General features: G+C 54.3%; 1 protein-coding gene across 2 annotated transcripts; it reads left to right on the top strand.

Moving 5' to 3' along the window:
* The first annotated feature begins 8 nt into the window (after positions 1–8).
* CASQ1 (calsequestrin 1) lies at positions 9–11,570 on the top strand. Of its 2 annotated transcripts, XM_021712701.1 has the most exons (12): positions 68–241; positions 344–820; positions 2,817–2,901; positions 3,556–3,656; positions 3,950–4,061; positions 4,379–4,452; positions 4,728–4,858; positions 6,291–6,336; positions 6,758–6,812; positions 7,022–7,122; positions 8,911–8,985; positions 10,919–11,564. In XM_021712701.1, exons 2-12 carry the CDS (start codon positions 542–544, stop codon positions 11,063–11,065), a joined length of 1,206 nt encoding a protein of 401 aa, XP_021568376.1. In that variant the 5' UTR covers positions 68–241; positions 344–541; the 3' UTR covers positions 11,066–11,564. The 2 variants fall into 2 exon arrangements, with proteins under 2 accessions (XP_008056911.1, XP_021568376.1); XM_008058720.2 differs by having other exon boundaries at positions 9–820; positions 10,919–11,570.
* The last annotated feature ends 1,900 nt before the right edge of the window (positions 11,571–13,470 follow it).

Genomic DNA, 13,470 nt, shown 5'->3' with positions numbered 1-13,470 from the left:
CCTGCCCAGCTTCATTTACCTCAGACTCATCTGGTCTTATTTTTAGCTCCGGCATCTCTCTCTCCTGCTTTCTTAATATGGCGATGAGCTCTTAAGCCAGCATGGGGATGGGGGCTGAGAAGCCCTGGACATTGGGGGCGGGGGAGGGAAGGAGCCCCTGGGAACCTGGGGAGAGGCATGGGAGACGGGAGGAATCCTGTCCTCACGGAGCTGTCCTGGCCTCAGAAGGTTATCGTCTCTCCTGCCAACCACAGAGACATATTTAGACAGGACCAGGTGGGGACCGAGGAGTGCCAGTTTCAGGGGGCAGCTCCAGTTCCCTCCCCGCCCCCTGTTCCTATGCCTCATCCTGACCCTTTTTCTCTTGGCTCTGTGGGCAGTTTCTCCAGGACCCAGCAGAGTCCTCCGTCAGTACTCTGGGCCGTTCCCCACCCCAACCCCACCTTGAGCTCCTGATTCAGGATTCCACACCCACGGGCCCCTCCCAACCCCAGCTAACCTCTCCTGGACCAGGAGAGTCGACCCAGATCCCACTACCTCCATGCACGCTACAGACAGGATGGGGGCCAGAGCTGTGCCGGGCCTGCGGCTGGCACTGCTGTTACTGCTGGTGCTAGGGACACCCGAGTCCGGGGTGCAGGGAGAGGACGGGCTAGACTTCCCCGAGTATGATGGTGTGGACCGTGTGATCAACGTCAACGCAAAGAACTACAAGAACGTGTTCAAGAAGTATGAGGTGCTGGCCCTCCTCTACCATGAGCCCCCTGAGGATGACAAGGCCTCACAGAGACAATTCGAGATGGAGGAGTTGATCCTGGAGGTGAGTGAGGAGCTGCAGGCTGGCGTGGCCCCTAGCCCCTCTCTGCCCTCCCTCTCTTCTGCCATGTAGATCTTGGAGGATGGGATCTGGGGGCAAGGGACGACGGGGTGGCACGATCCTGCGGGACAGAAGCGGCATGTGTTCTTAGCCAGATGAGAAACAGACACAGGAATCTGAAAGTACTGTCATACTTGAGTCATTTCAGACGGGGTGTTGCAGGGGCTTCCCCTCCCTACCTGGGGTTTGGACAGAGAGGGAAAAGAGAGAGGAACTTGGGGGCGAGGGGTGAACTGCAGGTTGTGTATATACTCTCCTGGCCAGAACATGTCCCCTCCATATACTTTAGGGACTGCACCCCCAAAAGGTCTAAATTGAGCATTAAATGTAAATGTTATTGATGTCTTACTTGCATGTCATGTATTTAATGGCTAAATGCTTCGATATCTCCGGGAGGCCATGCCTCACTACCTCCCGGTGCCCTCCCCCAACCCCACCATTCCCCACTGCATCAAGCCAGATGCCCTCACTGGAAATGGTTGAGGGGGGCTTCAAATGCCATCCCCATCTTGCCTCTGTGGGAAGAGTCTTCTCACCCCCAGAATGACTCTGGCCCAAAATAAAAATGGTTGCCATTAAAAGAAAAAGCCTGTGCTTGGGGACACTGGGAACTGTGGTCACTCCCCCCGCCTCCCGGTGCTGGCGTGTGTTTGAGTTTCCCTATTCAAGCTTCTGCAGCCCCTTCGCTGGCCTGGTGTACAGATGGGCCCCAGTTTGTCCAGAGCATGGAACATTTCAGGGTGAGATGCCAGAACCCCAGGCTCTCGTCTGTGCGGTCCTGGCTGGTGCTGGAACCTGCCATCGGATTAATGAGCCGAGTATTTTTATCGCGAGGGCTCGCTATTCCAGACACCCGCCTGCCAACTGCCTCCCTTCTCCTCCCCAAGATCACGGTGCCTGCATCTGTGCAGCGTGAGGTAAAGCCACGAGCTGTGCCTCCAGCAGAGTGATCCAGAACTGAGTGAAATACTGGAAGGCTTCTGCGGGCAGGAAGCTCAGGGTGGACTGTTCACCTCAAAGGCAGGCTGAAGTGGAGTGTGAGGGGGAGGAGAGGTCCAGTCTCGCAGCCTCCCTTCCTCTGGGATACAAGTGGTGACCTCTACTCTCAGCTTTCTGGTCCTCCCCTGTCCCTTGCCATGTAACCAGACCCACCACCACCCTCTGCCCCCCCAAATTCCTCCTGTTGGGGAGTTACTCTGAAGAATCCCAGGGACACCCAAGATCACCCCCACACTGAGTTTGGCTGTTGACCAGGATGATTCCATCCAGGGAGGCCCAACCCTGCAGGGTGAAAGGGCCCTCAGTTACCCTGAAGCCAGACCCCGCAGCACCCCTCAAGAACCAGGAAGTCTCGAGTACAGTGCCTTTTGGTTCAATATAACAAGCCCATCACAAATGAGCAATAATAAATATTCAGGAAGTAGCAGTGGATGGAACCAAAGACAGAAGGTGGGGTTCCAGGGAATGGGGGATATTCTGGATCTTAGTATAGGGTCAAGGTCAACTCATATTTCCTGCACCCCCACTGACCCAACTTGAAAGCATGAGAAGGGGAACAGGGGTTAGTAAGAACTCCAGGCCAGGCTCAGTGGCTCAGCCTGTAATCCCAGCACTTTGGGAGGTCAAGGCAAGTGGATTGCCTGAGCCTGCGGGTTCGAGACCCAGCCAGGCAACTTGGTGAGAACTCCTCTCTACAATCAACCAAAAATTAGCCGGGCGTGGTAGCGTGCGCCTGTGGTTCCGGCTACTTGGAAGGCTGAGGCGGAAGGATCGCCGGAGCCCAGCAGGTGGAGGCTGCGGTGGCCGGGAGTGGCCACTGCACTCCAGTCTCGGCAACGGAGTGAGACTCCAACTCAAAAAAAAATTAAAATAAAAAATAAGAAGATTTTTTTAAAAAAAGAACTCCAGGGGCTAATTTCAACCCTACCCCTTCCTCCAGTTAGCAGCCCAAGTCCTAGAAGACAAGGGTGTTGGCTTCGGGCTGGTGGACTCTGAGAAGGACGCAGCTGTGGCCAAGAAGCTAGGTAAGGGAGAGGAGGGAGGAGCAGGAAGGGGGAAGTGGCACTGAGATTAGGGGAGGCCCAGGGTGGAGGATCTGAGGGCTTGGGGAACTCTCCCACCATGTCTATTCTGAAAGTAGGCGGGCAGGAAATAAAATGAGAGACTGGGGGCCGGCTTCCTATTCCTTGGGAGAGACCCACGCTCAACTTCCAGAAAGACGGGGGAAGCCGGGACACAGGCCGGGCTGGCCAGGCCTCTGCAAAGGCCTCTTCCCACCCCTCCCGCTCCAGAGCCGCGGCTGGGTGTTGCAGGGCCCGACCACCAGGGGGCAGCACGGGCCCGAGCCGGGGCTCCGGATGCGGATGGGGGAGGCACGGTTAGTAACCATGAGGTCATCCGGTCCGTAATAGCCGCCAAAGAGCTGGACTGGGAGTCCGCTTCGCGAGTCCTCAGATGGGGTGGCAAGAATATTCACGTCCACTTACGGCAGTCGGAGAAAGGGAGACACGCTGCTCAAAGCTCCAGGGCCCTGCTCCCGCCCCTCCCGCCCTGCGCGACCCCAGCCTCCCCCAAGGAGCCCCTGGGGCCAAGCCCGCCTCGGGGGGCCCAGGCGCCCAGTGCCGGGCAGGGAAGTGGCTGGGCCCTGGGGCCCGGCTCACCTCGGGCCCCCTCCCTAGGACTGACTGAAGAGGACAGCGTTTACGTGTTCAAGGGGGACGAGGTCATCGAGTACGACGGGGAGCTGTCTGCAGACACGCTGGTGGAGTTTCTGCTGGACGTGAGGACGCCGCTGCACCCGGCGGCTTTGCTTTCGCACTCGGCAGCCCCAGCCTTACACTGCACACACACGCCACACCCCCGCACACCACACAGCACACATCACACGCACCACATACACGTTACGCACCACACATGTGTGCAAAACACAACACACATGCACGTTACACCCAAGCACACTCCGTGGACGTCTAGCCCCTTTTTCCGGTCCCCCTGTCTTTTCTCCAGATCCTTTATCTCTGGTCCACTCCTGAGAACGGAAATTCACTCTTTTCCATGTCCCTGCTCATCCAGGTCCTAGAGGACCCTGTGGAATTGATCGAGGGTGATCGGGAGCTGCAGGCGTTTGAGAATATTGAGGATGAGATCAAGCTCATTGGCTACTTCAAGAGCAAAGACTCAGAACGTGGGTAGCTCTCAGTGCCCCCCTTCCCCCGTGCCCCCTCCACCGGACCTCCCACCTGGTGTCTCAGATCTCCACCCCTAACTCCTGTCAGCTCCATCAACTGCTCCACCTCCCTGTGCTCTGGGAGACTCCCAGCAGGCACCACCTGTGTTCCACCACCCCTCCCGCCTGCCCCCCCCACAGCCCTAGTTTTTCTCAGAGCACTAGAGGGAGTGGTCTCAAACTACACCCTCTGCCAAAGATCTGGGGACAGACAGAAGGGGATGGTGCCCTGGCAGCCCTGGTTCCCAGAGACTGACTCTCCATTCCCCCCTCAGATTACAAAGCCTTCGAGGACGCAGCCGAGGAGTTCCATCCCTACATTCCCTTCTTCGCCACCTTCGACAGCAAGGTTCTCCTCCCTGTGGCTGTACTGGGTCTCCCTCATGCCCCTAAGCTGCCCTTCAGCCTCCTCTCCCAGAGGCATGGGGACCCCACTCCAGGCTCCTCCCACCCACAGATTTTAGAGCTGCCCAGGGAAGTCCAGACACTTGTCCACTGTCATAGTGGCAGTGACAAGGGCCTGGTTTTCAGGATCCTTTCCTAACAGTCATTCCCCCGTAATACTGCTTCTCACTGTAACCCTGTGTTCCCTGCTCCACTCCCCTCCTGTTCCCTCTCCCAAAGGTGGCAAAGAAGCTGACCCTGAAGCTGAATGAGATCGATTTCTATGAGGCCTTCATGGAAGAGCCTGTGACCATCCCAGACAAACCCAATAGTGAGGAGGAGATTGTCAACTTTGTGGAGGAGCACCGGAGGTAGGGATCGAGGGCACTGCTCTGCGCCCGGCGGCCTCTGCCTAGGGCTGGAGTACCATGTGTGAGTCGGATGGCGGGTCTTGGTCAACCAGAAAGCCAGTCTCACCTGGAGGTGATGCCCTTCTGGGCATCCGTGCTCACCGACTCACTGATAATTTTGCACCCCAGTACTTGGCCCTCAGCTCTACACAGAGAAGGGCCCCGTAAGTGTATATCATTCATTGTGATGTTGACTTTGACTTACATGGTCTTTGTCAACAAACAAGTGTGGAGTGTCAACAAACAAGTGTGGAGTGCCTGTGGTCTGCCAGGAACTGCAAGGTGCTTTGTAGCTCAATTATGATATGTAATCCTTTTAACAACCTCAGTGAAAGAGGTCCACAGGGAGTGTCAGAACTGGGATTTTTTTTTTTTTTGAGTTGGAGTGTCACTCGGTCGCCCAGACTGGAGTGCAGTGGCCGCTTCCGGCCACCGCAGCCTCGACCTGCTGGGCTCCGGCGATCCTTCTGCCCCAGGCTTCCAAGTAGCCGGAATTACAGGCATACGCTACCACGCCCAGCTGATTTTTTGATTTATTGTAGAGATGAGGTCTCGCTGCCCAGGTGGGTCTCGAACCCGCGGGCTCAGGCAATCCACTCACCTCAGCCTCCCAAAGGCGTGGGATTACAGGCTGAGCCACTGAGCCTGTCTAGAACTGGGATTTTAACCGTGGTGTTCTTTCTAATATGTTACCCTACAACCGTGGTTCTCTAGGGTGGGGGGGGGAGGATCTTGCCCTCGAGGGATGTCTGCCATGCAGACACTGTTGTGGAGAGTGTCACTGGTATTGTGTGGCCAGAGGCCAGGGATGCTGCCAACACCCCACAGTACACAGGACAGCCCCCTCCCCCAGCAGATTTCTGTGGCCTCAAATGTCAATCGTACCAAGGCTGAAAAGCCCTGCCCCACATACGCACAGAGTTCTCTCCCTTCCCAGTCCTCCACAACTGGAAATACCCATCCATCACTGTAAAAACTGTTTACTCTCTCCCACGAGATGATGGCCCTTTCATCAGGGCGGGAACATGTTGCCTGGTTCCACTGTACCCAGCACCCAAATAGTGCTTAGAACATATCAGGCCCTCAGTCATACTGAGTGAGTGGCTGACAATGAATGACTGAATGAGTGGACACCCAGATGTCCAGTCCTTGCCTTTCTCCCCAGAGTCTCTCTCCCCATCCCTTTGCCCACTCTCCCCTCTCCCACCGCTTCAGCCATGCAGCGATCTGGGCCTGGTGCCCAGAGCTTAGGCTTTGCCAGATGGCTTTGTTCTGGGCTACAAGCTGTCTGTGCCCTGGGCCTGACCCAGAGGCAGCCTCTGTGATGGGGACTCTCTGGCGGGGAGCATCCCTCCCACTCCCTGAGCAGGGACCCTCTGTCTGCCCCTTCCAGATCAACCCTGAGGAAACTGAAGCCTGAGAGTATGTATGAGACCTGGGTGAGTGCCCCTGGCCAGGGCTGGGCCCTCTGGGAGCACAGGGGGCTGCAGGCGCCGGCCCTAGACACAGCCCGCCCTCCTCATGCCACGTGTTAAAGAAACAGGGCACCTGCAAAGGTGGGAGGTCTTCTGCTCTGAAGAGTGCGTCAGGATTTGGGAGGCAGACATAAGTGGATGAGATGACAAGGGAGGAGCCCAGGCTCTGGGGATAAAGGGATTAGCAGAGGAGGTGCGGGGGCCTTGGAGCTGAAGGGGACAGTGTCACTTGGCAAAGGGTCACTGTCACAGAACGTATCTCATCCGGAAGCTGGACTTCCACAAAGTTCAGATTCAGCAAACATCTAGGATCTTCTCTGGGCTCCCCAACATCAGGGAGTCCAGTAAGCACCCCCCACCTGCCCTCCTTCTCGCCTCCCAACAGGAGGACGACATGGATGGGATCCACATCGTGGCCTTTGCCGAGGAAGCCGATCCCGGTGAGGCCGGCACACTGGGCTGGACAGGGGAGGTGTGGAGAAGGGTGTGCTTACGGAGGGAGCACAGGCCTCACTCAGGGGGCATTCCTGGGAGTCGGCAAGCATCCCAGAGCTAGACCTGTGGATTAGGGAGCAGGGAGGTAGACCTGGACGCCTCCGGTTTCCTCTGTGTCCCTCTCCTCACACTGCTCACTTGCGTTCCCTCCAAGATGGCTTCGAGTTCTTAGAGACTCTCAAGGCTGTGGCCCAAGATAACACTGAAAACCCTGATCTTAGCATCATCTGGATTGACCCTGATGACTTCCCCCTGGTAAGAGGCGTGGCTCAGGCATGGCTGTCCTGAGGCCTTAGACTGTGGAACTTTCTTAGTCAGGGCTTTGTCAGAGGTCCCACTGCCATCTCAGTGTTGGGGGACCCCAGGGGCTGTGCCTGTTGCATGCTCAAGGGGACTGTGCATAGAAAGGGCATGCTGAGCCAAGAGAAACAGGCTGGGAAGTGAATCGAATGAGACATGCACACAAGTCGCAGAGCAGAGGCTGGACTGACAGCGCATGTGCCTGGTGGACTCCTAAGAAGACCAGGGTTCTGGGGAGGAGACAGGCACAACAGCCCTGCACCCGGGTGCACACACTCAGCACAGAAACACAACACGAACATTCCATGTTTCAGGGGGGAGGGGCTTCGTTCTCAGCTGAATCCCCAGCACCCAGCACTCATTGTTAGGTGAGTAACTGAAAGAACAGACAGAAGTGTGCAGAACGCTGGTGATTACCAGGTATACAAGGGGGACCCCCCCAAAATGGAATTTATTAAAAATTGTGTATTTAGCCAGGCGTGGTAGCGCACACCTGTAGTTCCAGCTACTTGGAAGACTGAGGTGGAAGGATCGTCTAAGTCCAGCAGGTCGAGGATGTGGTGGTCATGAGCGTGCCACTGCACTCCAGCCTAGGCCACAAAGTGAGACTTCAACTCAAAAAATAAAAATAAAAAATTGTGTATTCTTACATGTTTAAACTTCATTCACCTGCAAAGTACTCTCCATCCTCTGAGACACTTTTTCCACTGTCAAAACAGTTTTTGAACTTGTCTATTTTGATGCCTTTCAGTGCTTCTGATTTTTTGTTTGACCTCTTCCATATCCACAAAATATTTCCATTTGAGGACTTTTTTCTTTTTCTTTTCTTTTCTTGAGTTGGAGTCTCACTCTGTCGCCCAGGTTGGAGTGCAGTGGCACACTGACGGTCACCACAGCCTTGACCTGGTGGGCTGAGGCGATCCTTCTGCCTCAGCATTCCAAGTAGCTGGAACTATAGGCCCACACCACCACGCCCGGCTAATTTTTTGATTTATTGTAGAGACGAGGTCTCACCAAGTTACCCAGGCTGGTCTTGAACCCCTGTACTCAGGCAATCTCTCGCCTTGGCCTCCCAAAGTGCTGGGATTACAGGCTTGAGCCACCGTGCCCGGCGAGGACTTTTTTCATCTGGGGAAACCAAAAAAAGTTGCTGTCTTTGATCAAAAACTACTGAACACTCAGCACAGTGTGGGCAGGTGCACTGGTAAATCACCCATCCTGAAATTTCAGGGCAAACACGCTGAAAGAATGTCCAAAAAAAACCCCAAACTCTCTGAAGTTGAACACAGCCTCTCACAACAGTACTAGCTGGTCCACTGATGCTGATGGGTTCCTAGAACACTTATCCAGTGAGGAAAGCCTGTACTACAAGGGGCTTGCCCTCCCAAAGATAATTCCGGTGTTTTCTGGGTCCCCCGTCAATACCTTATTTTAGAGATGTAAGAACTGAGGGCCACAATGTCCATCGGTAGCAGATCCAGGACCAGAACAAGAGTTTCCCTGAGAAGGAAGGGGCCAGTGTTCCCAGCTGACCCTCCTAAAACTCTCTCTGTGGGACTCCTACTGTTCCAATGCTTTGCTCCACCCATTGCTTTCAGGCTTACAGCGGTACCCACCCCCCAGCCACTGCCAGTTCACGTTGTCCCCTCTCTTTATCCCTCGGCTGCCACTCACGCTCACCCTCCAGACTCATGTGCTCCCAGAATCCATTAACTTGCCATACTTGGATCTCTCTCTCTGCAGCTGGTCCCATACTGGGAGAAGACGTTTGACATCGACTTGTCAGCCCCACAAATCGGAGTCGTCAATGTTACTGATGTGAGTTTCTTTCCCTCACCCCCAGCCCACCCCTCACTCTTCATCCAGGGCAGCCTGCTCTCCTCCCACAGCTAGGAATTGAGCCTTTCCAGAGGAAGCACACACCCAGTCTGGCGGCGGGACAGAAGGGGGACTGGACACCTGAACTTGTCCTGCTATACAGGCCCAGGTCAACTCCTTTCCCCTCTGCGAAGTCTCTCCAGATCTTTCATTTAGAACCACTCCTTCCCTGGCACTCCAGAGCTCGTTCAGCACTGAGAACATGACATTTATATGGCTAGTTATGTTTTCATGTCTGCCTCCTTCAGTAGACTTTTTAAGGGCAGAAGTCTACTCATGAACACACAGTAGGTGCTTCAGCAATGTTGAGTTGACCTAGGCATGGTGGCTCATGCCTGTAATCTCAGCTCTTTGGGAAGCAGAGGCAAGAGGATTGCCTGAGCCCAGGGGTTTGAGACCAACCCGGGCAACTTGGCAATACCTCATCTCCACAATAAATCAAAAAAATTAGCTGGGTGTGGGGATGCACACTTGTAGTTTCAGCTACTTGGAAGGCTGAGGTAGAAGGATTACCTGAGCTCAGCAGGTTGAGGCTGCAGTAGCCATGAGCATGCCACCACCCTCCAGCCTGGGTGACAGAGTGTGACTCCAACTCAAAACAAAACAAAACAAAATGTTGAACAGAATGGAACGAGCCACAGTCTTGTCTTTCCTAGAATTCTCAGACTACTTTGGGAGGCAGGTATTCAATTAATCACAAGACTAGATCTGATATGCTTTATAATAAAGACACAAATAAAATGCTAGGAAGACACAGAAATCAGTGTGAGTTCTGCGTGAGAGACTCAGAAATAATTTTGAGAAAAAGTGATATTTAAAATGGGGATTGAGTCGGGCTCGGTGGCTCAGCCTGTAATCCCGCGCCTTTGGGAAGCTGAGGTGAGTGGATTGCCTGAGCCCGCGGGTTTGAGACCCGCCTGGGCAGCGAGACCTCATCTCTACAATAAATCAAAAAACCAGCCGGGCATGGTAGTGCATACCTGTAATTCCAGCTACTCGGAAGGCTGAGGCGGAAGGATCGCCGGAGCCCAGCAGGCGAGGCTGCGGTGGCTGGGAGTGGCCACTGCACTCCAGTCTGGGTGACAGAGTGAGACTCCAACTCAAAAAAAATAAAAAATTGAAAAATAAAATAAATAAATAAATAAATAAATAAAATGGGGATTGTACAATGCATAGGATTTCAACAAGCGATGATTCAAGGAAGTCATTTCCAAACGGAGACAAAAGCGAGCTCAAAAGATCAAAAGTAGGAACGTGAATATCAGGTTCAGGAAAAGGCAAGTCGATTTCTAAGCTTGAGCATCTAGAGATCACAGAACAGTACTGGAAAAGCAGGTTAGGAGAAGCTCTGGGTGTCGAGGAGTCACAACTTAGGCTTCTAGGCCGTGGCATGCCACCAGGGGTCCGGCACCAAGGGTATTGCAGAGAGGACTGTTTTAGGACATTCAGCATGGCAGAAGCAGGGAAAGCAGACTGAAGGGCGGAGGACTACCTGCCAGTCTAGCTTTCCTTCCCACTCTCACCTGCCACTGTTCTGGCCCAGACTTCACCTGGACAGCATCCTTGGCTACTGACAGATGAAAGGAAGGGGCTAAGACGTAGGGAGGATGCATGGCGCATCATGAGTGGGGGGGCAGGCCCGAAGCCTGGGCCAAGCTTAATCCCTCCCTCCTGCAAGCTCCTAGGCCCTCTCCTAGGCAGATAGCATATGGATGGACACGGATGATGTGGGAGAACTGCCCTCCTCCGCTGAGGGCTTAGCTCCCCGCCATCTCCTAGGCAGATAGCATATGGATGGACACGGACGAGGAGGAGGCCCTGCCTTCTGTTGAGGGCTTAGCTCCCCGCCCCCCGACCCAACCCCGTTTCCTAGGCGGATAGCATATGGATGGAAATGGACGATGAGGAGGACCTGCCTTCTGCTGAGGAGCTGGAGGACTGGCTGGAGGATGTGCTGGAGGGCGAGATCAACACGGAGGATGATGACGATGACGATGATGACGACGATGACGATGACTAGTTGCTGTGGCAACCGCCTCCCGGCCCCGCCGGCTCTCCTCATGCTTCTCCTGCCTTCTCTGCCCTTCCCTGGCTCATTCTGGGGACACTAAGCCTCTTCCAGGGACACTAGGTCATTATCTGCCGTCGGGGCGATGGAGATCTCTATGCTGGGTGCTGAGAGCCTGACCCCTCATTAGATGAGATTCCACATGGCTCAGCTCACTCATCTGACTCTGATTCTCACCCCGTCACTTACCTGTATCTCCTACTTGTCTCTTCCGTCACCCCCCACACTCTTTCTTGGGATTCTCCCCTTGCCACGTCCGTGGGATCCCACCTCTCTTCTGCTCCCTCTGTCTATGTACAGCCTCCCCCAACTCTCTCAAACCCTGCATCCTTCTGGCTGTCCTGTCCCTGGCCAGGAGGAAGGGAGGCTTCTGTGTTGGGGGCTGTGTCTCCCACTCTCTTATTAATGTATTTGGGTCAAATGAGAGGCCACAATAAAGGCATCTGGGGCAGCATGAGCAGGTGTGTTGATGAAGTCTCACCCCTGTCACAGGAGGAGTGGCCTCTGATGGGGGACTTAGATGTGGGTACCTGGATCAGAATGAGCTAGGGAATTGACAGGAAGGGCCTGGGGTTCCCCCCCAGGCGGCTGTCTCAGAGAAGCCTGTATTATTTATCTGCTTCACATCAACAAGCCTTTCCCAAACACATGGTGTTTGTCCAGCACTGCTGTTGGGCTCTGAAGAACAGAGAGTGCCAGGCCTGCTCCTGCTCTTGAGCTGATTAACCTCATGGAAATGCAAGACAAGCATAGTAGACAACTGAAGAAAAACACAAGGCAGTATGCAACTATGAGACATGTGCTGCTTGATAGCGGCTCCCTGCAGCTCTTACTTACACCAAGACTAGCCTGAGTCACTCTCCCTCCTCCGAGGCCTTCCCAGGGCTGCCCCCCATTGCTGTGCCCTCCTTGGGCGCCCACTGCACTCTCTGTGTCTAGTGCTCAGCACGTTCTCTTCTAGTCTTCACTACACATCTGTCTTCCCCACTACACTGCGAGCCCCTTGAAGGCAGAAACCCAAGCTTTTTCTTTGTGTTCACGGGGCCTGATGTGCAAAAAAGTCGTCCCTGATAAATGTTTGTTAAAAGAAGAACAAAGGAAAGGACAAGACAGACTCAGAAGAGTGAGATCAGAATGGGCTTGATGACTTTATAAAGGAAGGAAGCCTTTTCTAGGCTTTAAGTTGAAGAATGGGATTCAGGGACAAGGGAGGTGGGGAGGAGACATTTCAGGCAATGGAAACATGGTAAACACCGGCAGGATGTATCTGTTACTTGCGGTGGCACAGAGACCAGCAATACAGAGAGAAATTCAAGTTGTAGCCACTAGGTCAGGGAGCCTCATGGGGCTGGGCTGTAGAGGTGTTTGGGTTTAATCCTGTGAGTGGGGGAGGCAGAGTAAAATGTAATCTGGCAGCGATAAGCAGGATGGGTATGGGGCTGGGGGGAAGGGAAAAGCAGCAGCAAGGAGACCAGCTAATGAAGCTGGGGACATGGACCCAAGTGGTGGTCATGAGCATGCAGGGGAGATGCCCTGCACATTGGGATCTCCCAGGCCTGGGCCTGCTCGAGTTTCTGGCTGGAAGGACCCACAGTCTCTCCAGAACAGGCCCAGGCAGGGGAAGCACACAGGAGTTCTGGGGGTCGGCTAAACAAGCCGGGCACCAACAGGCATGCTTTCCATGGATCAGGCGGATGGGTGTTGCTGGGAGACTTGGAGGATTTCTAAGGATGGAAAGACAAGATCTGACATTAGAGACGCTTTCACTCTCCACAGAGAGGAAGTGTTCCTAGAGAAGGCGGCAGGGGTGCAGACAGCAGAAACCATGTAGTCATCCAACGTGCACCCATTTAGAAAATGTTTAATATGTGGTGTGGTCACCAAGCTCATGTTGTAATAATGTTGTGGCACTCACTGTCTAGCAGAGGGTAGTGGAAGGCCCTGGACTAAATACTAGCTCCTATTTTTTAAGCACCCATCTGTGGCAGTCCCCAGAGACTCACTATTTCTGACTCTCAGAAGAACCCTACAAAACAGGCATTAGCATCCCCAAACTACATGAGCCTCAAAGATGGGGGAGCGAAACAGGTTTTGTCCTGACAACCCAGACTATCCAGAGGCCAAGGATGAGGGTGTGTGACTATCCAAGGGGCAGTGACAGGGCATGCTGCGAGACAGGAACAACAGAGAAGGGCTGTGAAGAGCAGAAGGAACCTGAGCCTTTTTTAGGGACAGTGTAGACCCAAGACAGGAGGGCTCATCTGAGGGCACGGAAGGGGACTCTACCAGGTTGGAACTGAGGTGAGAGGGGGTGTTCCTGGAAGTGGCACAAACACGGAGGGAACACCCACCCCCCA

This window comes from Carlito syrichta, unplaced genomic scaffold, assembly GCF_000164805.1.
Source record: "Carlito syrichta isolate Samal-C Ts95f unplaced genomic scaffold, Tarsius_syrichta-2.0.1 Scaffold303604, whole genome shotgun sequence".
NCBI classification, from domain to species: domain Eukaryota; kingdom Metazoa; phylum Chordata; class Mammalia; order Primates; family Tarsiidae; genus Carlito; species Carlito syrichta.
The sequence above is the reverse complement of the archived record's forward strand: the minus strand, read 5'-3'. Positions and strand labels throughout refer to the sequence as shown.

Bases quoted from the DNA above. Each gene is read 5' to 3' on its own strand.
- CASQ1 (XM_008058720.2), top strand. From the start codon at position 542: ATGCACGCTACAGACAGGATGGGGGCCAGAGCTGTGCCGGGCCTGCGG. The intron at 4,453-4,727 runs GTTCTCCTCCCT...CCTCTCCCAAAG, and splicing joins TCGCCACCTTCGACAGCAAG to GTGGCAAAGAAGCTGACCCT. The intron at 8,986-10,918 runs GTGAGTTTCTTT...CCCGTTTCCTAG, and splicing joins GAGTCGTCAATGTTACTGAT to GCGGATAGCATATGGATGGA.